The sequence below is a fragment of the Rhea pennata genome, chromosome 1 (genome assembly GCF_028389875.1).
Source record: "Rhea pennata isolate bPtePen1 chromosome 1, bPtePen1.pri, whole genome shotgun sequence".
Taxonomy (NCBI): domain Eukaryota; kingdom Metazoa; phylum Chordata; class Aves; order Rheiformes; family Rheidae; genus Rhea; species Rhea pennata.
In genome coordinates this window covers 133,881,286-133,904,936 of record NC_084663.1, presented here as the reverse complement: position 1 = coordinate 133,904,936, position 23,651 = coordinate 133,881,286, and the positions used below count along the sequence as shown (strand labels likewise).

Below are 23,651 nucleotides of genomic sequence, written 5' to 3'. Positions count from 1 at the left end.
TAGCTTTCAGCTAGCATGTAGGAAGGAAACTGTGTTCATTACTGAGTTCATCTGTCCTGATTGCAAGTTGATGGTGATGAGATCTGAAAAAACAAACCCAGTATGATTTCCAAGTCCAGTTTGTGTTGGATGTGCTTCGTAATGAGCTGCAGGTACTTCAGATGCCATGTGGTCAATTACTTTTTTTCCCCCTCTCTCCTACTCCTCTATGCTCTTAGGACTGGTAGCAAGAGCGCAGGTGGTGTAATCCTTGTGCTGAAAAAACAACACAAGAAATGTTAACAGCTGAGAGAAACGTGTTTCCTATCAGGAGCAATTAAGCTGATGGACAGTCTGCACTGGAGCCATGGGATGTAAAACTTCAATGCCTGACAGTGCAGCAAAAAAATCGGAGAAGGGTAAGTGCTGCCTTTGTCTTCACAGTCAGTGGTTGTTCTCTCCGTAAAACCAGAAGAGGCAATATTTCCCTCGGGTCCACCTGTCAAATACTTTTTGAGATAAAACTATTTTCTAAATGTCTTCTTTCTAAATGAGTGCACAGCTTCTAGGTGCTTTCAGGAGGCACCTCTGAAGCATCTATAACATCTACAGATTGGGTGGGAAAAGATTTGGATCACCCAGGACAGAAGCTGAATTTCAGATGCATGTGCTCTCTCTCTCTGTTACTGGTAAAGTGTATGGGGTAATGCATTGAGAGGGGCCCTCTATGGCCTCTCATAACACAGGGTTCCCAGGCAAACTGCCCCAGTTTCCCTTCTGCTGGGTGATTCTGATTATGAAACAATTGTAATAAAACAGAGCTACTACAATGACTTTCAGAAACAAATTTCTTCCATACAAAATGGTTGTCCTGAAATTCTCCTTGATGGTCACTGAAGCTGTCAATTGAAAGTCTCTGCAGGAACTGGATGAAAGTGCAATTAAAAATTAATGTTTTAATTTTTTAATTGCTTGCTTTTAAACACATCACACTGCAGTTTAAACACTGCAGTGTAAACACATCTGGGCTTTGCATTGGCATGTAGGGACCAGGATATGTTTCAAGAAGTTTGTTCAAACCTTTCCAGGTCTCGTTCAAGATTTATCATTGCAGCAAAATTCACAGATCTGTCAGGGGCCATTGTACTAGGCACTATGGGTTGTCTTAAGAGACTATTACAGTGAGTAGCCACGGGTGAAAAGGAAGCCTATTTCTGGCTACAGAGCCAGTGAACCAGAACGCAAGTGCCAGGAAACCAATGACTGTAAAAAGCAGGACAACTTAGTCATGACTGTGGGGATCTGAGCTGACTGGTTTAAGGTTGGGCTCTTAGCTCTGTCTACACCACTTAACAGCTGCTGCATCACTGATGCTGAATAATAGCAGTAGAGCTAGAATGGAAATTTCTGGAGACCTAGCCCCACCTGTGACTGGGAAGTGGTCCTTTCTCTTCAGTTTTGCATGCTGTGCGTGTGTGTGCCCCGCAGGGCCTCAGAGACAAGTCATCTGGGAACATTGCTGAGGGTGCAGAGCGTGGAGAGGCTGTGAGGAGCGCAACTCTCTCAGTCTGCAACATGCACCGTTTCTGTACACTGGTGTGGAACCAGGCTTCGTTATCCCAAAACAAGCTTATAATTTTTTGTGCTTGTTTGATAATGCTTTGTCATCTCCAGCTTCTGGATGCTAGTTTTTGTGCTCTCCAGCATCAGTCAAATTATGCAGAAGTGGCATTCTGTCTACAGTCTCAGGCTGTACATCCCTCTGATGCATTAATGACATGAATTTTACAGGTGTTTGACCCTCCACAACTGGTAACACTTTCTTTTACACAGGCACTTTACCCTACTGTGAAAACCATGTTCTGTCTGATTCATTACTGAGAGTAACAGTGCTGTAATAAGTATATAATTAAAAAATGACAGGAATGTTCTGATAGAGTTGCAGCATTAAGCATAATTGTTAATAAATATATCTACCCTGTGTGATTTCAGTGGTGCTGTGCTGTGTCTGATCTGATCAGGATCAGATCATTAAACAACCCAGAGGGGTTGAAAGCAATATTTATTGCTGTTGACTCAGGGAAGTTTCATGGTTCTGCCACTGGAAATCCATTTTTGTGCTGGTGGCTATGCTCTGCCCCCATGGTACTCTTCTAAGCAGAGAAGTTGATCCCAAGCTTACTGTGATGTGTCAGCCTGTTAAGTGTGTGTGAGGGGAAATTCCAGAAAGGACAGCAAGTAAAGGAGACATCAGAAGCTTAGGTAGGGAGGATGTTCTTTGTAATACAAAGATTAGATTTCCTTCAGGCAGGAGGACTTTTTTTCTAGGAGGGATGAGATATTTGCAGGGTGGGAGTCCTAACTGATAACTGATCTTGGCCTTGTGGACTAGAAACCATCACACTTTAACTGTACTGCTGTGTTGTGAATGATAAAACAAGCAAATATGTTGCTATTTTGGTATCGATAAACATTTTTATAAAAACACTTATATAGTGTTATGCATGTATTAATAGAATGACTTTTCCACAAAGGTGGGTTTTTTACCTGTATAACTGCCAGTTTAAGAAAAAATCATTGTCACTCAGCAGGTTCCACTTATCCTAGTCTTATAATGCCTAGTATTTGTGATTAGCTAGAATAATTGACTGGTGTAATCTGTTGTGCCTCTAGTGCAGAACCTTTCTATGCTATTTCTATTCCAAGAAAAAGAAATCACTTGAAGCCCTCAGATGGAATGTTGATGGTTCTTTTTTTATTTTGTGTTATTTTGCTTTAGTAGTTGCTTGTTTTCAGCAAATGTAATAGGATATGAGTGTATTAGTGTTGTTAGTGTTGTTTCTAGTTTCCCCTTCTTGTTTTTTCTTGTTCATAAAGTTGCAGTGTTGCACAGTGGTGATTTTATCAAATTTTTGGAATTCTGGAGCACATTTCAATTTTGTTTCGTTTCTTCTCCTGATCGTCTGTGTTTCTGGTCAAAGATGAGCTGTGGGTCTTGGGAGTGTCAGAAGCAAAGGATCAATGTATTCCTTTGGTCCTTGTACCCTTGACAGAGTTGTTCCACAACTGCTTTGACTTGTTTCTCCAAGGTCAGGAGAAGCATAAAGAATTTTCCATGTCATCTCTGTTAGCTGTGCTGAGCTATTCAGGGTTGAGTGCCCTAGGAGACTGATTGACATGAAGTGTTAGCTGCAGGGCTGGGGGCTAAGGCTTGACATTTCTAGCCCTGTCTACTTATCTGCTAGTGTCCTGCTGAGCATACAGGGAAAAGGAGGTAAGGAAAAGGTGCCAGGAACCAGTCAAGGAAGAACAGAGTTACCTTCAACTTTAAGTGAGTGAATATGACATCTCTGGACAGCAGCCCCTCACCTTGCTTTATCTTGTATTGCCAGGCAAGAATACGGCCCTGGCTTTGTGGCACCCTTCGGATAGGTCCAAGATCCGATACCCTTGCTCGCTGTCTTCCGCTCGCTGTTATGCACTGATATGCATTTAATATCTCTTGACTGCTACTGCTGGTGCTCTGTTGGGTGAAGCATGCTAATATAGGGTCACATTCTGATTATAATTTAAGCAAATGACTAAATTTGTATTTGCCGTTATTTCAGCTGCTAGCTCTCCAAGGCAGTAGCTAGCATTTTGTTCTAATTTTGTATGGTAAAATACTGTCCTCCTCTGTTACTGCAAGTACTAAGTATTTAACTACATGAGACAGAAAGGAGATTAGCAAAGGAGATGTTATTGTTAGTGTCAGATTTTGAAACATCAGGAGCACTTCTCTGATTCCCGGAAAGTGTGTTTCTGAATTTAATTGTGAAAAGTAAGCAGCTTAAATGTAGGTAGCATGAGTGGCAAAATCTGGAAATAAGTGCTGCTTAGAATAATGCTATATTTGGGATAAAAAAATTGTCTATTTTCCCACTCGCCCACCTTTAATGCCTAGGGCATGTTTGGCTGCCTTTCCTCTCTGCTTGCTGCAGGCGGTACTGCTGCCACCCAAGTTTCACACCCTGGCTCCTGAGAGCTGCTGCCGTTTGGGTACCAGGAATAGCAGTGGGGATCTGTGGCACGACACGGAGAGACTGGTGGTCATCAGCTCCTGCCCTACACAGCTCTTGCTGGTAGCTGTTGTTGATGCAGGGCTAGCAGCTCGGTGCAGGTGTAAGGAGCTCTCCACCAGCACAGTGTCCAGACCAGGGCCCTTTTGTGTCACCAGGTGTTCTGCTCGGTCTGTTTTTGTCTGGGTGGCCAGTTGGGGTGATCCATTTGGGCCAGGACACAGCAAGTCTTTTACCCTGGGCTGCAGTCTATACAGTTCTTAGCAACTGTCCTTCAGTGAAGCTTCCAGCAGTTTTCTAGGCTGCGACAATGGTAGACACAGCTGCTCAAGGTGCTGAGTGAGATGTGTATTCTGCACACAGTCCAAAATGGTCTTCTGACATGTCACATTGAGTTGTTGTGGATGAGTTTTCCTTTGTTCACCAAACTAGCTAAAGATACAGCTGTGTACCTTTTGACATGTCTATTTAAGCAATATATTCTGTCCTCTGACAGCATTTGGTAACATTTGATCCTAAAGTTTGAAGTTTTTCTGGCTTGCTGACATAGCTGTGCAGATAAAAACCTTCTGTTAAAAGAAGCTGCTGCAAACTCTGTTGTTATAGTGTGATAACTGTTGTAGCTTGCAAAGGTTAAGGCTTTTTACTGCAGCTTGATAAAGAAATGCATCTAATTTGTAGGCCAAATTGCTGGTCTTTTCTCAACTTCCCCGAACTAACATACCACCCATCAGCTAAACATAGCTGCCTTCTTAAATGGCTAATAGCTTCAGGACAGTGAAATGGGGAAGGTTGGTAATCATATAGGCCTGAACAAGTCATTTGGTTTGAGATCTGTCCCTGCAGACAGAAGGGGTAGATACATCATGTGTTTGTTACAAGGAAACATTTTTTTCAGTCTTGGTTTTACAGGGCTCCACCTTAATGCTGACTGGGTTCAGTGGATTGAATTTGTCATCTGTCTGCAAAATTCTGCAAAGGCAGCATGTGTATTCTTGTTGTAGACTGCTCTGCATCCATGCGTGCTCCACTGCTTTCTGTTTTGGCAGTCATTAGAGCCGCTATCCTCATCCAGAAGTGGTACCGAGTGACGATGGCCCGGATAGAGATGAGGCGCCGCTGTTGCCTGAGTATCTTTCAGTCAATTGAATACGCTGATGAGCAAGCTCAGCTGCAGGTTGGTATCTTCAGCTCTTCCAATACAAGCAGCTATATTGTTGTCAGAACATTGAAGCTGCACATACAAAATTGTTATGTGGTCGTGTTTCTCCCTGCAAAGCTGTGTCTTGTCTAAGACTGCTACCCTGCCTTGCGCATGAACTATGTGAGTTAGATAAAACTGCACAGACAGCAGGACACCATTCTGCCTGTACAACCATATCTAGGTTAGAAGTTTCTGCTCTATTAACCAAGGATTGCAGGTCATTGCTCTATGGGTGATCTTAACTGTGTCAGTGAGGTAAGATACGTGCAATAGAGATATCAACATCTCAGCAGGTCAGCCCAGGCTTCCTTTAGGGTCAATACTGGGTATTAGGAACTTCTAGGGCATTGCATTCATGCTAGTGTCAGCGTCTAAAGTGAGTTAGGTGAATTGTGGTAGTTTCTTTTTATTGACCATAGAGAAAATCTGGGCAAATAATTTGGATGGTAAGCAAGGTGAATTACACCCAGAAATGTCAGTAGAATATATATAGCCCTGGGACTTTGTATGTGTTCATATAGTGTCAACCTGCTAATTCACAGTAAAGAAGGAAAAGAGTAAGCTGCAGTTCTTGTAGCAGGACACAGGTTGGCTCATTATTGCAGGCTGATGCTATTGAACGATATAGTGGTGTCTTAGATCCCCTAAACAGGAAATTAATAGTTACTGACTAAGAGAAGAGAATGCTAACACTTCTTGGAACTGATCAATATGTGTTTGTTCTTTTCGTTATACAGCTATCCAGCTTTTTTGCATTCATGCTGGATCACTTTTCTCATCCTGATGCAGGTAAGGATATAAGTCAAAGTAATACGGAAATTCTGTTTGAAAGACCTAATGTAAGATGGATAATTTTCCATGTGATGTTTACAGCTTATGCATATACTGCGGCTGAGTTTTGTTTTCCCAAATTCCATAATAAGGATCTGATCCTGAAAGTGTTGATTCTGCTCAGTATCTACACAGTGAGTTGAGATATATGACAGTACAGGTGCCTATTGTCCTGTGTTTGTGTATGTTCTTGCCCTTAAACTGTTCGCATATAGTCTTCCTGATTCCTATTTGCACAGCTTCCTAAGCATGTTTTTTCCTAAAGAAAAAAGCTACAAGATGCGATTATCTAGAAAGAGTGTGACTAGTTGGTGTAGGGCAGTTGGAAGCAAGCAAAGAGATTGCTTTCCTTCTGTGTTTTTTCTGAAGCAGTTCTGGACCACTGTTAAATTTAACTTGTTCTAGATTTTGCTGCAGAACATTTAGTATCAACAGGAAACAGGCTACACTTAATTATTTTTGAACTATTCTACATTGCAAATATAAAACCTAGTTCTTGGGGATATTATAGTATGGAACGTAACATAGAATATAACTGAATATTATGGATTGATTAAAAAAAATCTGTGGATTAAATTTTAATCATGTACTTCTGCCACTTTAAAAATATATGGCAAATAATACTGACTTGGATGGAACAGACCTACTGTGATTAACAAATTCTTTGTTGTTGTCTACCTGGTGTTTCCCTCTGTCTGATCCCTTTGTGAATGAGGAAGTCCAAAGCTTATGGAGCAGTCAGTCAGAAAAGCTGGAAAAGCTGAAAAAACACAGTAGACCATATCAAAGGAAGTTTGTTAGAAAGGTTGTATCTTTATCTGAAGAATGTATGGATTGAGCAAATATAACATAGGAGTGTAAAACTTTACGGATAACATAGGATAACATATTCCATAACATGGAATGCAAACACTAAACAATATATGGATGGTTAAAATGAATAAATTTAAACTGCTAGGGATAAGTGTTTAGCAGACAGCTCAATTAAAGCATTCAAAGAATAACATTTAATTTTTGAAGTATTTGGGAATCCTTGAACAAAACTTACTTTTGAGATCAAGTTCAATTGAAGGACAGATTGAAATCAGCTTCCTAATTCCAGAAAACAAACACTGACTTCCCTGAACAGCTTGATAATAGATCTGATCCCATATGAGTTGAAAGGACACTGTCCACCTCTTACTGAATTATAAGAGAATGTCTTTTATCTTCCATCTGGTCCAGGTACATGTTACTCCAATTAAAATTTGCACAAGACACTGATAGGAGGATGAAACCACAACCAAAAACCTTAAGTGGTTCAGTGTTCTAATGACAACCATTATAAATTGCAATTTTTCTCTCTTAAATACTTTAGAGTGCTTAATGATCTTGGGTGCTCTGCAGAAAGGGAAATTAGATTTGCACCTTGCTCCAGAGCCAAGACAGATGATACAGTAGTCCTTCGTTTTATCATTGTTTTTCTTCACTGCATTCTGCAAACAATATGCTTTATTCATGTGACTTCCTAAGAAAGAAGTGGCAAATTTAAAGAAAATCAGACACTGCTCACATTGTCTGCTTTTCCTATATGCTATTAGTGCGCGTTGGTTCAGTTGAGTGGGAAACAGAGGATTAATGCTAAGTCTGAGAAATAGAAGGATTCCATAAGGTATATTCTAAATGGAGAGGCAGCCCAAGGCCTTGTATCCAGAGGAGTTAGCTTAGATTTTTACATTTAATGTGTTAAATGAGAAATTGGCTATTGAATTTGTGTTGCAGGGTTTTTGGTTAAGCTTATCCAACTACTGGCTGCATGCACGCTTTGCTTTAAGCTCTTGGTTGTCTGCATCTCTAAGTGACCTTTGCTAGCCATCATTTAAGTAAAATCAGTGCTGAATAGAAAGTTTCTTAAGCAAGTGCTTCTACTTCTGCTGAATCACAGTCTTAAGATGTGAGACACTGTGTGTGTAAATGTAACAAGCAGACAGGCTTACAATTAGCTTTGTTATTCCCAAGTATATTCTAAAACCCCACAAACTTTAACTCGCTGGCTTTTTTTCATCTGTGTGTGCTCACTTAGGTTAGGATGATAATTCAAAAGCCCTCTCTAAAAAGATAGTGTCTGACATTCTTACCAGAGCACAGGTTATCTGTCGTACTCAGTGCTGGATGATGAGAAAGCTACCTGAAGATTTTGTAGTAGGTATTTTCCCTTCCATTATAAACCACTGAATCTCCCCTACTCATCACATAACTTTCCTCTTTTTAATCTGCTCCTTCAAAATATGTTCCTTTTAAAAAAAAAAAAAAGCGGTCACTTTCTCATTAACACAGTAGTGCTTTTGATGTGATTGTTTATCTGTCATACCCTGTAGCTTTTTTTATCTTCTCATCCTGTTTGAGATGTCAGTGCAATTTAAATCATGACTGGGATAGTTCAGAGCTGTGCATATTGTTCTTGTTCTGGCTGTAATTAAAGGTTATTTTCAAAGGATTTGTGGGAAGTAAGAATTAAAACCTCTTCCATCCTATATTTCATTTCCCTTCATCATATTAAAAAAAAAAAAAAAGAAAAGAAAAGAAAAAAGAAACATCTTGCATACCTACTCAGTCTTTTAATCCAAAGATCTCTGGCCAGGCTAATTTATGCAGTGGGATCCTGCTGTTGTCCATTCGTCCTAAAGGTGGCACTGGCTCTGTGCCAGCACCTTCCTTCAGCTGCTCCGAAGAATATGCCGAAGGTGCATGGGTGGTGACAGAAAGGGAAGCGACTGTGTCAGAGCCAGGGAAGTAACTGGTTTCCAGTTACCCAGCAGTGAGTAGATCTTTGTAGGGGCTGGTGTCTTTGACTCACCTTGAACACCCATGGAGAGGTGGCCCTGTCAGGAGAATTAGGTCCCTGGGCTTTTTGTGGCTAAATTGGACTCTGTGTCGTTCTGGGCTTCCATATTTGTTTAATGTGGAGTATGGCTGTTGTCCTGTAAACAGCAGGAGAGTCATATAGGGGCTGCAGGTAGCAAAGGCTTAACTCACCAAACTTGGACTACACCTCTAATGTTAGAGCCTCTAATACGGAGCCTTGTCATCACCAAGGCTGCCTCTGCAATCGGGGGAGAGATGCGTGTTCACAAAAGATCTCCTTCTCCGTTAAGCTAGGTGCTTAAACTAGGCACCTATAGAGTCATCATCCTTATCTTTTTTATGGACTAAAAGAGCCACGACAGAGAGACTGGAACCAGAACTTCTAGATGACTAAAATGAGGGTTCATCCTGCATGGGGCTTGTGGCAAACCGGGGTACTCCTGGGTCAGTGCACACTAATCTCCCGGCTGCTTTAGGACATCTGTTACTGGATGGGATGCTGCCTGTTCCTAGACGAGTCAGTCATCCTGCACAGGAAAGAGCCTTAAAACCTAGCCGAGCGTTGGGGAGGGGGGAAGTATAAGAGCCTTCCAAAGCTGATGACCACAACTGGCTCTTAACTCTGCAGCAGAAAATGGGATGCTCTTTATGCCCCGCAGGGAAGCAGATTCGGTTTCTCAGCCTGGGCAAGCGCCAAAAGGAGAACAGAACTGGCGAGGAGGGCAGGTCTCTGTTGGGAGGCGGAGGGAAGGGCAGCCGTGCTGCCTGCAGGAAGGGAGAACTGCAGGGAGAGCGACCTGGGCAGCCGGCTGGTTTGACATGCTGAGCGGAGTAGTGTCAGACGGGGAGAGGGAGTGTGGCACAGCTCCCACTGCTCTGCAAAGAGCTGTAACTCCCTGGCGCGCTTTACTCCTACAGTTAGGTGATGCCTCTGCCGCACCAGAGATCCTTGCTTTCCTGCCCACTGTATGCAGGGGGGTTAAGTGAGGCCAGTGGGCCCCTGGGACAGAACCAGTGAGTAAGAGGTAATTTGGATGGTCTGAGGAAGCAGCTCCATGATCTGCAGCAAACCACTTCCAGAGGGGAGGGATGACAGTGGGAGACTCATCCGAGGCTCGGATGTGCCGTGGCTCGGCCCAGCTCTGCTGGGCCGCTCAGGCTGCGGGAACCAGCAGTTTCAGTCCTCGTGCGACGTGCTGGCCTCTGGCCCAGCAAAGCTGTAACTGTGGTGAAAGACTGCAAATCAAACTGCGCTTGGTGGAAACTATGAACCCTGAGCACCTTGCTGTTACTGGATACCTTAATCCACTTGCATGGCTGTGCATTGAATGTACTAAACAGCTCACAGCAAAGAGCTGACAAAAACACTGGGTTTTATCCAGAGCTGATTTAAAAAAAAAAAAAAAAAAAAAGCTTTCATCTACTTCTTTCTTTAAAATGAATTTTCTCCAGGTTCAAAACAAGCTGGTCTTTATGAATCTCATAATTTATGAGGCCACACACAGGTTTCAGCTGCTGTCAGTTTTCTGTCACAGCATAGGTGTGCCTCCAGCAATAAATAATACATCTCTATTTCCAGTTGCATCTAATGAAGGTTACAGAACACTTAACTGCAACCCAGCAAGAAGTATTTTCACCAGTCACCTCACAAGAGCAACCCTGTCACAGCAACTGCTAGAACACTGTCATATACCTTTTTAGCTCTCTCTTTTGGAATAATAGATGATAAAGGCAATCTGCAAGAAGAAAACACTTAATTCTACTTTCACTCAGATACATATTCAAGGGTGTATTAAAAATATTGGATTGAAGCAATTAGCAATGTTCCTGCTTTCTCCATGCTCCAGGAAAATTAGAAGAAGCTGCACTCTACTTTTACCACTATGCTTGTGTTTACTTTATTTCATCCAATTGTTTTAATGGCAGCTAGCCAAAAGCTGGCGTTGTCTCTAGTTGTAGCAGAAAGGAGTGCTTTGCAAGCCACTGGGAAGAAACAGGATTTTGTTGTTGGCCTTTTAAATCTTCAGTGAACTTCTGATATTCAGCTTGCAGGGAAAATGAAAGTAGATTTTTTTAAAACTTTCATTGAAAGTGTAACATTGAGTTGTAAATGGGTGAAGGTCATTGCATGATCAGCTATGACTTTTCTTTGACTAATCTCCTTGCTCTGTAGGGGATGGAGAAGAAACTCTGTGACTGGTTACCTATCTCAGAGTCTAGGAGAACAGATTGTTCCTGAATCACAGCGCAAAATATTTTACATCCTGACCACAGCGACCGGCTGTTGGGACGTTTTGATTTGTTCTTTTCTTTTAGTATTATGAAACAATTGGAGGCAATATGGAGTTGAATACAAGTTAGGAACAAGCTAACTGTAATGCTGCAGCAAGTTAAGCGTCGGTTATGCTCACTAGTTCTGGTTGTGCTGTTGTCACATTTTGGGGGAATGGTGGGGTTGCTACGTCGTTGTTTTTCTTCCCTCTTGTTCCAGATTCTTACTTTTCCGAGAGCCCTGTTTCTCAGATGACAGACTCAAGCTTAAGTTTAACAGAATTTGAAAAGAGGATTGATGTCCCAGACTCCTATTGTGGACCACGACTCAAATTCCCCCTCACTACTGCAGATGCCAATGCTCTTCTTGATGCTTTCAAGAATGAAGAGGTAAGCTGCAATTATTTTGATTTCTTTTTACTCATTCTATGGCTCTGTCAAGCTGTAGCTCCACAATCAGTTGAAACCAATGTAAGGCTGCACTGGTGCTGAGAAGGATATTTGTCCCTTCTTCTCCATGCCTAGTTACGCCTTTCCACCGCTCTTTCCTGACCTCTGGCAGGGAGCTAACCCAACAAAACCTCAAAGGGTCAGTTCTCAGCCAGACTAGTTCCCAGGTCTGGCTCACTGCTTGGCTCTAATGACCACCAGAGCCAGGTTTGAGGAGGGAACAGGGACTGCTGGGGACCTCCTCTTCTGGTATTGAAATTATGGTCATCACGAAACGGGAACCCTTAGCTCAGCTCTCAGCTGTGAGATGGGAAGCAGGGAGGATATGGGATGGGGGAAGGTATCCTAAGGCAGTCCAGATACTATTTATCTTCGTTTTTACTATATTCAAAATAGAAGCGTGCCAGGCATGGCCCAAAGGGTTGCTTTCTTCCCCCCATTCTTTTTAGAGGAATCGAGGTGCAGGGGTTAATCACCTTGTTCCAGTGTGTGAGACCCCACCATAAAGGAGAGAGTGAATACAAAGCACTGCAAACATAGCTGAACAAGATGGTATCGCGGACCTCATGAGCTCTTTCTGCTGCTGCCAAGGCACTGAAAAGGCTCTGGTACTGGTTCTCTGCATATGCACTTTAGGAAGCCCCTTTGCCTCCCTGTATAAGATGGGAGTGGCGTGAGGGAGGCATTACATAGCACTGCTTTGCTGGATCTCTTGAAGTACAGCATTTAAACATAACAGTATATTTACTACAAGCAAGTGATAACAATCTATCTTGGTTCTTAATTTACTAAATAATGCTTTTTTTCTCCCTGTAATTTTGTTTGGAGGCTGTCTACAAGTAGACAGATATAAAGCACATGTTAAGTGAGAACACCCAGACTTTACAGTCACCTCTCTAATCCCTTACTGTGGCCAGCATTCTTTTAAGGAAGTGATTATGTGTAATTGGCTTTTTTGTTTGTTTTGAAAACATCCATCTTGCAAAGGCAATCTATGGCCTGTCTCCAATACCAAACTTACTCAGCAATTGCTGAGTTTGAATTAAAAGCCTTAAAAATCACTGACTGACAAGATCATCATAAAAAGCATTAAAAGAGCTGAAGACTAGAAGAGCACTTTTAGAGGAGCAAGGACATAAATCTCTTCTGAAAGGAGCTACATTTAAAGAGTGACTGTTTCATTCTCATAACATCTTTACAATGAGCAGGAAGATAAGTGTTAATGAGACAACCCTCACTGGATTTTCCCCCTATCGTTTGCTTGCAATTTGCTGAAAATTCATTTATGGCTTTTTTTTTTTCTTCTCTTTTTTAACTCGCAGCTAGAGATAGATCCCCTTTTAGTTATTTTGAACAGAAGACCTTATGCAATGATTCTAAGTGTGATCCTACCTACTTTCTTGTCCTTTCTGTAGGTGGGGAAAGTAAAACAGCACAGTGGAAATAAGATGGGAAAATAAAAGCAAGTTCATTATGGGCCACCTGTTTGTTCACTGGGAAGCAAGAACAAAGCTACGAACATTCCTAATTCCTGCATTAACCCACACAGCCTGTACTTATATTTTAAGGAGGGCTGTAGGGTAAATAATCTGATACCGCTTCCTTGGCAATATCTGTGTCTGGTATTAATGAAGCAGCCAGACATATTGCTGCTCCTAATGAGTCTCCCTTGTCTCATCCTTTTTTTTTCCTCACAGCTGCTTCATGCCCGCTATGTACTGCAGCTATTACATGAAACCAGGAGGGTTCTTAAGGAGATGCCAAACATCACTTATCTTTCAACTTCCTACTCCAAGGAGATAACTGTCTGTGGTAAGGTGCCAGAGCAAATAACTGCTTTTGGCAGCAGGTTGATACCCTAAGCAGTTGGAGGATAATATGGATGTTTCCAATTGTAGCCGTCACAAGAAAGTTCTCGATTTTTTTTTGGGCAGAAGTGCAAATTGGCACAAACCAAGAAAAATAAGGTTCTTGAGTCACCCATAGCATATCTTAAGAAAGTCCTTCACCTCCTTTTTCCTTTTCTCCTCTTGTTAAGTGATCCTGAATGAGTCAATATTAAATCAGCTAACACTGCAGTGTAGCTTAAATATTCCTACATTTCCATCTCTAAAAAGGCACCGAGTGTTGTGATGACTGGCTGCCAGTCTCACCATTTTCTCCTCTTACTGAGAAAAACTTTGCCATTATAATTTACTCAGTATTGATTTTAATGAAATCTTAATAGGAGTGGCAAATAAGACCTTGCAATGACAGTATGACTGTCTGGAATAAATTGAAGTACATAATAAACTTTCATTTCTAAAGGGACACATGAGGATGAGTCAGTCTTTGCACAACAAATGAATTAGTCTCAGAGAATGGTGTGAGGTGTCACAAGGTAAAAGGCAAAAGGCCTCAGAATTAAGAGCCTGTTGCCCATCCATTTTATTATGCTTTTGTAAATTATGGATAAAGGGATGCCACATCATGACTTGCCACAGGGAGTTACAGTGGCAAAACAGAACGGTAATGGTGACATTAAGTCTGACAGCTAGCAATGTCTGTGTTGTGTACAGTAGGAAAGTGGTGCGGGGAAGGGCACTATGACACATGCAGAACAACTACTAATTTTTTAGTAAGATGAGGTTATGCACCTACTTAGATTGCCAGGAAAGGGGTTGTCTCTGCAAACCAAGAGAACACAAATTCATATTTGCTCACTACACAGCATGCTCTTAATAATCAAAGTGTACCCCCTCTTACTAAGCAGCATCTAAAGGAAGATCTTGTCACTCAAACTAACAGCTTTTTTAACCAGAAAGATCTTCTGCAAAAGATGAGAGACCAGTTTTTAAAGGTAACAGGTCCAAAATGTTAATTTCCTTAAAATAAGATGTCCCTCTCTTCGTATCTTTTTAATTTCAAAACAATAGTGAAGATTAAACGTGCATCTGAAATTCTTGCACCCACACATGTGTTGAAAAATCTATCATAGCCTAAAGGGGTGATTTCAGCAGGCTCTGAAGGAATCAAAAGTTGCACAGAAGACATATGGGCAGGGTAAAAATGTCACATCCCCTCTCTCTCTCTCTCTCTCTCTCTTGTTTTTTTAATAATTGGTAGTGAAGCTGTATTATCACAAGAAAATTTTGAAGCTGACCTGTGCCTTTGTAGTGATGAGGTGCAGATGTGAGAAGGTACATGAAATTTGCTTGTATGCAGAGGGGAGCTGCGCAGTAGGGGCCCTTCACGCCGAGTGGAGGCTACATGCCTGTTCAGGGGAGGCCTTTCAGGCAGGACCAGATCTGTCCCTCCTGCAGCCTCAGCCCCCAGACATGGAGGCCCAGGAAAGTTCTTGAGGTCCTTGCCACCAGATCCCACCATCATACCCTGGCCCTGAGTCAGACAGATGCCCAGATGTGTTGTGTACGGTGGACTACTTAGTAAAATCAAATCTCATAGTATTTAGAGGTCTGTCATATTTCTAAAGTATTGATCCCTTTCAGTGACATGTTCTGTTTTTCAGATTCATAATATGATGGTTTGTCTTGCTCACATTTTTCTGGACTAACTTTTGACTATGTGAGTGGTCTGATCTTCAGATCCAGTTGGAAAAACTAAAACTTTTATGCAAGACAATTGTATAAACTCTGTTATATATTTAATTGCCAGGTTTCACTGAGCAACTTGAGCACGTGTCTTAAAATGAAGCTGATGTAGTCTTACTACAAAGCAAATTATTAAGGAAAACGTGGGGGGAAGTTAGGACTAACTCATGTTTTATAATTCCAGTTTTCTCTCTTCTCTCTTCTGTGATGAAAAAAGATAAAAATCATATTTTTGCTTCTTCTAGGAGATTTGCATGGAAAACTGGATGATCTTTTGATGATATTCTATAAGGTAAGTAAGTGTCCTGTGACATAACATTTTGACTTCCCAGCTTGTTGGTAAGAATACTTATTTAGGTCTGATAGTTTTCATCACTATTAGAACGGTACATGTGGTGTGCATGCACCATGCACATACATGTGCATACACATGCACAAGAAAAACCTGGAAAAATTTAAATGGTGTCTGGGTCTGTCATAGTTTTTCCTTCTCTGCATTCTTCTGCTGATTGTGAAGGAGAAGATCCGGAGATCTCTCTCTCTCTCTAAATGTCAGACTGGAACATGAACCAAAACTTCCTTGCAGTATCTCTGAAGTCCTATCACTGTTTTATATTCTGTATTGGCTCATTTTTTTCTAAAATCAGGAGCTAACTTAGTTCCTGATGTAACTCTACATCATGGATAATTTTGGCCCTCCACAATGAATGCAGAAGTTTTCTTAGACCCATTTACATTTTCCATCAATACCTGCAAAGTGTTCTTTTATTAATATTTGTTTACAGGAAACAAAAAGGAGTGCTATCTTCTTAAAAGTCTTTTAATTCTTGGAAGCAGTTGTGTAGCTTGCACAAAATGGAAGTACTTTTGACACCATTTATGTAGCTTTGAACAGCTGTCCACTTTTCATGTTAAATAAAACAGTTCTATTTTATTGATGTGAAAAAAAAGCTTCAGGCTATTTTTTCCACAATTGTGTATTTAACTGAAGATGCAGGAATTTTCCTGTATTTTGTTTCACATTTCTCTCTAGCATGAATCACCACCTTTCATGTAGCAGATACTCCCTCTGATTTGAATTTTCAGTGGGAGAGAGTTTCTGTCTGATGGTTATATATTCATCCACACTGAAAGGAGGCTGTAATGAGTTAAACCAGCTGCTTAAATGCTGCAATTCCCCTGTGCTTCCAGCTCTGATACACTTTAACTGACATTTGCTGAGTGGAAGACTTTGTTGTTTTATCCAAGTGCACACCTGAAGCCTATTTATTTTAAGCATAAGCAGACCTCTACAGGGTTTAGCTTTTTATGTGAATCAGTAATGTTTAGCTGATCCTTGGCCTGCTGTATTTAAGCTGTTGCTTTAATTAGACAATCCTCCTTTTTCAAACTGGTTATTAAAACAGTGTAAGTGTATGATTCAGATTGGTTTCATCTACCATTCTTGGGTTGGAACAAAAGAACTGTTTTGAAGATAGATTCTCAGGTGTAGTTACATCAGGAGCTGGCCTCAAATTTGCTCTTTTAGAGTAGGCAGAAGATGATTCTTTTTGCTACTCTAATGGGATGTTCCAAGAAGAAAAAAACATCTTAGAGCAAGGATGAAAACCCAGCTCTAATAAATTCAGTTGCAGAGCTCCCACAGATTTCACGATTCACCCCAGTCGTTCACTGACTGTTAAGTTTCTAGGGGACTCCTTCCACCAAACTCCATAAAATGGGGGAGTATTTTGTTACTATTTCAAAGTGGTTGAGAAAATAGAGAGCGCATGATAGAGCTGCCTAGATATGTAGAAGCAAATGAATAGACGCTGTATTTCCTGTCCCCTGTGAACAGTTTGCTCAGCTGAGCAGCAAATTCCTTCAGCCCCTGGGATCCATTTTTTCCTGTTCCCTGACACCTCAACTCTAAGTTAGAAGGGATTTCCTCCGCAGAGGTGGCAAGAACCACCTGTACCTTGAAACAAAGTAGTGTGATCCTAAGTGGTACCCCCAGGAAGCGTGTAGTGAAGTCTGTTCTGCACGGAGCTGGGAAGACCTGACCTGGAGCATTTTGCAGGCTTCAGTCCGGGCTGCTCTGCTCCAGAATGGGGCTCTGTCCAGGGAGTCTTAATCACAGTTCATTTACAAACCTCCAAACCATGAACAGCAGCAAACACACAGAAGCTAGCAGGCTGTGGATTATCAATACAAAGCTACTTGTAACTCATATAGTTTTTAAAAACAGTTTGGGTGGTGCCAAGATAATTACCTTTTTCTCAATAACTGATTTTTAAAGATTGTTTAAAGATTCATTCTTTGTTGAATTACAGCATTTCTTGAAATTCACTGAGACCCTTGAATTTTATATTATGTATTGCTCAGTTAGCTTGTTGAATGGATACTATGGATAGAAGTGCCCTGAGGCTGGAGAAAAGACAAACGACAGAGGGAAGTTAATTAATCACTAGCCCAGAAGATACAGTAATGACGCCCAGCAGCAAGTGACCCCACAACACTTTTCTACTCATCATTAGAGGGCCTTATGCCCCTCTTTGACATGTCAGAGGCTGCAATACCCTTTAATTTAGTGTTGCTCTTATTGCTGGTCAAAATTGCAGAAAAGGAAATAAAAACTTAGCATGAGTGTGGAACAGAACTAAATGTCACATCAAAGGTGAAAGTCCAAAACAAACTCTTACTTAAAACTAAGAGTAGTGGCTAAGCTTTTCTAGGAGAAGAATGAAGAGCTCTCTTTCTGTGAGCGCTACAGTTGCAGAGCGGCTGTGCGTATGCTGGCAATCTGCTGGTAATCCACATACCTGTTAGTTGTAAAGCGAAGCTTTGATTAATCCATCTTTCCCTGAGCTGCTGCTGAGTCTGCCTAGTGTGTTCCACTCTTGAAACCCCTTCTTTCTTTTTCAAACCACTGCAGCCCACCACACTGTCAGTCTCATAAGTTGTCACCCTTTTGAGCCCAGAGCCAACACATGCCTCTTCTAAGTTAACCTGGAGAGAGCAGGGGAGAAGCTATGTCAAAAATTGCAAGCTGTATTTACAGCATTCCAAATTGTGCCGCTGTAGGAAGCAAGAGATCAGGATGACTACTGCATTTTGGCCTTCTTAATAAATACAGGGTACCGACTGCGACCAAAAACGGGTTCAGGTTAAGAGTTTAGTTGGGTCACTGACCAAATTGTGCGTCCCACAGTAACCGCGCTAAGGCAGTATACCAGGGAATGCTATAGGAATGTAGGAAGTGCTGGACACTCGGGCAGTAGCACTATGCAGTAGGTGTGATGTTTTGCAATGCTGCCAAGCCTTGTAAGAGTGGCTTCTACAATTGGAATATGGTTTTGTAGATTTTGATGAATGTCTCTGGACTATAGTCCTTCTTAGGAACTTTAGAAGCACGGACTGCGAACAGTGTAAGTATATGAAATCTGATTTTTTACTGTGTAAGGAAACATAAGGACCTTCAGACTTGTGTCATAGGAGAATTTTTCACGAAGTTGTTGTCTCACATTGAAAATGAATGATTCTCTTCTGTTTGTAAGTGCATAGCTTCCTGCCAGCAATTGCATTGACAGAAAAGTAGTATTTTACTGGAAGAATAATGTTCCTTTCAGTTTCATTTAATAGATAGAGAAAAGAATTAAAGACAGCAACATGAGAACAGACAGGGAGGTCATCTCTCCTCTGATGGCTTGTACAGGTTGTCTGGTGTGGAGGTGTCTGCACTAAGCAGAGGAAATAAAGAAGTATTGCATTTTAAATCTCTATTATTATGCAGACTCTCTTGCAGATTTTTTAGCAATGTGATCTCATTTGGAATGCTATTTCTTTCATTACAGTAACATAGCAGGATCTCCCAATTTCCTTGTTTTTGTTTCCTTCTGCAGAATGGTCTACCTTCAGAAAAAAACCCTTATGTCTTTAATGGTGATTTTGTTGACAGAGGGGACTATTCTATGGAAATACTTATAATCCTGTTTGCATTTCTTCTTATCTACCCCAATGATTTACACTTGAATAGAGGAAACCATGAAGACTACATCATGAACAAGAGGTAGACTTTACTGGCCGGGGTGGGGGACATTTGTTTTTTCTTTGGAAATGTCTTTGAATGCTGCTTTAACCACTGTGCCATAGATTTGAGCTCTACGGCAGAGATGATAGTGTTTTCCTGGGTAGCCTGGTATATTTTCAGCGTTTTTAACGTGTTTGAGGGGGCAAAGATCATTCTCATTACACACAAACACTTCAGTGCAACCCATTTCTTGACTCTGGCCTACTCAGAATCCATTGCAGTCAATGGGCTTAGAGGAACCCTGAGTAATAATTTTGGGGAAAGAGGATGGATTGCCAAACTATATTTTATTTAAATCATTGTTTTTTTTCACAGCATAACAAGAGACATAAGAGTATGCAATAAAATGGAACCAGGAAGCCAAGAGTTAACATTTTATTTTCCGTTCTTTACTTTGTATTTTTCCTAGGCATTTCTTTATCTTAACTTTTGATTAAGATCTCATTTCCCAGACATAAGGGGCAGGTAAATATCCTAACTTCTACACAGGGCAGGTACATTAGTTGAGAGGTGACGTTCTGTTCCATTTCAGGAACAGCTAAGACCCCATTTCCTAATGCAGACGTTTGTACTCAGCTGTAGAGCGCTGCCAAAGGGACATCATAGCCAATGTCTCTGGCTAATGAAGGTGTTACTCCTAGATGCAATCATCTCCTAGGTGTGAGAAGAACCCAGCAATCCTGGTCCCTGCAATTCTAAACTATTCTAGTAACTCATTTGCTGCTTTAGCACAGACATGAACGTGGGATAGCAGCCCACGTTCAAATCCTGTTGATGATCCATGTAAGAGAACCAGTTTCACATGATACTTACATTTTTTTCAGCACTGCTTCAGAAAAAAACCTAAAACAACAGGAGTTACCTTGTCTACAAAGGAGGAAGATTCTCCCTAAAAGCAGTGGAAAGGCATTAAATAATTAAGGCGGTGATGGTAGAGATGGCAAAGAACCTGGGCAGTCCAAGCTGCAGCCATTTGCTGTACATTTTGGTTGGCAGTGTTTCACACAGGGTAATTTGCAGGTTGAGAAGTAGAGCGTTGTGAAAATGCCCTTCACAGCAAGGATATATTGGTGTTAAAAGAATGAGGAAGCAGAATCCTGGTTCCTCTTGGGGAAATGGGCATTGTAGATGATACTGTCTAAGAAATGTAAGTGATTTAGGATGACAACCCTAGGGAACTGGGAATTTTTGTGAGAATTTTTACCTCACATCCATTAGATTCCTTTGCAAATTTTCATTGGTTTCTAGAAGGTAAACTGTTTCATTTTGATGAGAAATACGCCACTCTAATAAGCACTGGCCTGAATTCTGTTCCTGATGCCTTGTATGTACAAGAAATCAGTTTAACTCCATCCTTAAGACAGAGCAGAAGAAACCACATTTAGACTGAGGTGGAACAGAAATGGCAGGAGAAAAAGAGATAAAAAAGATGATTGTGGGCAATCACTGTAATGCAGAAAGTCAGGCAGAAAGGGTATAGTGCAAATCAGCTCATGATACTGTCCTATTTTCAGGTATGGCTTCACAAGAGAAGTTTTGAGGAAGTATAAGGTAAGATTCCTCTTCCTTCCTCTTTATTTCTTCTCAGCATTGCACATGTAAAATGAGACTTGCCTAAGCAAGGAAAATTCCTACCAGTTTATATAGGTGTAGTGCAGAATTATTTTAGTAAGGTAATTAATTAAAGGTATTTTGAATTTTCAGTGAAATAACTGACAACACAATTATAAATGTTAGCCTTTTATGCTCAGAGATCTATGTGATAAAGTAAATAACAGTTGTAAGGCCACTCAAGAACACAAGAGAAGATGAAAGAAGAGTGAAATGCTTTATATACAATCAAGCAGTTATTAAAGGAAACTTTAGAACATGTTTGTCAATGTTGCAATTCTGGGTGTTGCACAAATGAGTGGAACTGTTCATACAGTCTGTTGCAAGCACATTGACAAAAAGTCTTGAATTCAGAAGCAACAGAACCTGCCAACAATAGAATCTAATTTTTAAAAGTACTTTTTACAGATCCACGGGAATGTAATTTTGAAACTTCTGGAAGATGTCTTTAGCTGGCTTCCCCTCGCCACTGTAGTTGATAGCAAAGTTCTCATCCTACATGGAGGAATTTCAGACACCACCGATTTGGATTTCTTGAATGTAATTGAGAGAAACAAGGTAAGAGATCGTATTCGTGTGGGATTACTTGTTTTCTTTAGAGAATTTAGCAGTACAAGTGATAAAATGTTTGCATTAGGAAAGGAAATGGATACTATGTAAAACAAGTAAGGAAAGAGTTTTCTTCAAAAACTGTTCAGAGAGGGAGGATTCAGTATGTGTTGGAAACCAAATGTTTGGCTGCTGTAAAATAACATGGGTCTCGACTTCAGAATAGTTAAAAGTCTTCAGTTAGATACCTCCTTCCTGCAGTGATGGCACATTAACCAGAAAGTATGAAAACTGCTTAATGCCCAGGCCGTGAACACTTCAGAAATCAGTCTAGCAACATCTGTTTAGCTCTGCCTTTTGTCCTGGGGCTATGCTTCCGCCATCCGCTCTCTGTGGGAAAGCTCTCCGCATTTCAGGTCCTCCACTGGCACGGGCTGAACTTTGCAATTAAATTGACTTGTCCACTTGTGAGCGAGGCACTTAGGCTCTTCATAATCAGTGGAGACCCAGGAGATCGAGTAGCAATCCAGGTCTTACCATTGCCCAGACATAAAAATCCAATGCTGTTAATGGAGGTAGTTGGTAGCCTAGGGATGTCCTATCTATCTGGCCTCTAGCTGCCACTGAGAAAGCCTCCTTCAGAGGTCTATGCCACAGGTCTCCTCTAGGTCCAGTTCGTATCTGCCCACCTCATGCTAATGCCTCAGATATGACAGAACAGCTCAAATGGCACAAAATACTTAAGTTTAAGCAACTGAATTGAGGACTTTTTGTCATTAGTGTTAGTGGAATCTAGAGCTTTTTCTTCCTTCCTCAATAGTTTCTAAAACAAAAATGTATTTTTTTATTGAGCAGTCTGGTGTAGTTCTGTATCTTACAGATGTGAAAAAGGGCAATGGACACTTCTGGTCATATGTGTCACTGTCTAGGCTCCAGTGACTATACCACTGTACACTAAAATTGGGTATTATGGATATAGATGTCTTAATCTGTGAGCTGATTTTGACCACTTTTCACCAGATTTGGGCTCAGGATGTTATTAATGCAGCCACTGTGAAATGCAGAATTAACAAATCAAAGTTGCTGCCACAGGAGAGCATTGCTAGTGTGACATGTATGGGACACAACCAAGTCTCTGCTGGGCAATAGCATATGGGGCCAACTGATGTTTTTTAATTGCTACTGTTGGCAATTGACAGGTCTTCAAATAGTGGTCAGTGCGTTGGGAAATGGCTTTTTGTTTCAGTGCCTAGGATTCCCTGGACGAAATATTTTTCTTTGTAAAACAGTTGAATTTTTTTTTGTCCTAAAATGAGCTAGCGTGAGAAAATATCAAAAGAGAGAGAGAGAGAGAGAGAGAGAGAGAGAAAAGATACTCCTGGAGAAGAGTCCATATTAATGGGCATTCACACAGCTCCAGAAGAGCAGATGTCCATACATATTGAACATCGTTGAGTTTATTTAACAATAAAGCCCTGAAGCAACACTTGATGAAATTCACTGATATCCTGCTAGTACTCTATTAATTTCAGGTGAATTAACCTAGCAGAATGCTACTGTATCAGAGCAGGGAATGTACTTTGATCATCAGTATACAGTACAGGTAGACATTCAGCTTGCAGTGAAGTTAGGCACTTACCATCTGTCCTGAGCCCAAGCGCTGCATTGCTTGTGACTGACTGGGGCTGGGAATAAGTACATGTATCTTGCTAAGAATATGAGAGCAGTTGTGAAGAGATTGATCACACATCTATGTAAAACGAATTTGCTGCAAGTGCCAAACACCTGCAACTTCCACCAGACCTGTGGGTTCAGGACATTATAGGAGTTAAATATTGAGTAGAATTAAATCCTGAGTATGGGCAAGGGCAGCTGATGTGCCTTTCAGCTGACTTCTTTACGTCACCTCTAACTCTTTCGTTTTTTTTTTTTTTTTTTTTTTTGAGGTGAAATCTTTGATGCGGCCACCAAAGTCAGTTACAGACATCAAGGATCAAGTAAAGGAGAAAGTTCCAAGTACCACACCCAAGAAATACAGTGCTAATCAGAATGTTTCAGGGAAAAGGAAAGATGCATCTTCATCTGAGCCCAGCCCTAGAAGAGAGACCTCCCCCTGTGCGATTGCTGAAGAGTACCAGAGACTTGTGAAGAATGGCATGAGCTCAGGCCTCATCTCTGGGACACCCATGTCAGAC

The 23,651-nt window shown here is 41.1% G+C and overlaps 1 protein-coding gene across 1 annotated transcript in view; it reads left to right on the top strand.

Moving 5' to 3' along the window:
• PPEF1 (protein phosphatase with EF-hand domain 1) overlaps positions 1-23,651 on the top strand; it is a 38,090-nt gene that overhangs the window by 8,561 nt on the left and 5,878 nt on the right. The window contains exons 4-13 of the mRNA XM_062577373.1: positions 333-398; positions 5,087-5,214; positions 5,979-6,030; positions 11,408-11,577; positions 13,335-13,449; positions 15,473-15,519; positions 19,109-19,275; positions 20,811-20,847; positions 21,316-21,465; positions 23,403-23,579. Of these exons, the coding sequence (XP_062433357.1) occupies positions 333-398; positions 5,087-5,214; positions 5,979-6,030; positions 11,408-11,577; positions 13,335-13,449; positions 15,473-15,519; positions 19,109-19,275; positions 20,811-20,847; positions 21,316-21,465; positions 23,403-23,579 (1,109 nt within the window). The remainder of the gene's footprint in view (positions 1-332; positions 399-5,086; positions 5,215-5,978; positions 6,031-11,407; positions 11,578-13,334; positions 13,450-15,472; positions 15,520-19,108; positions 19,276-20,810; positions 20,848-21,315; positions 21,466-23,402; positions 23,580-23,651) is intronic.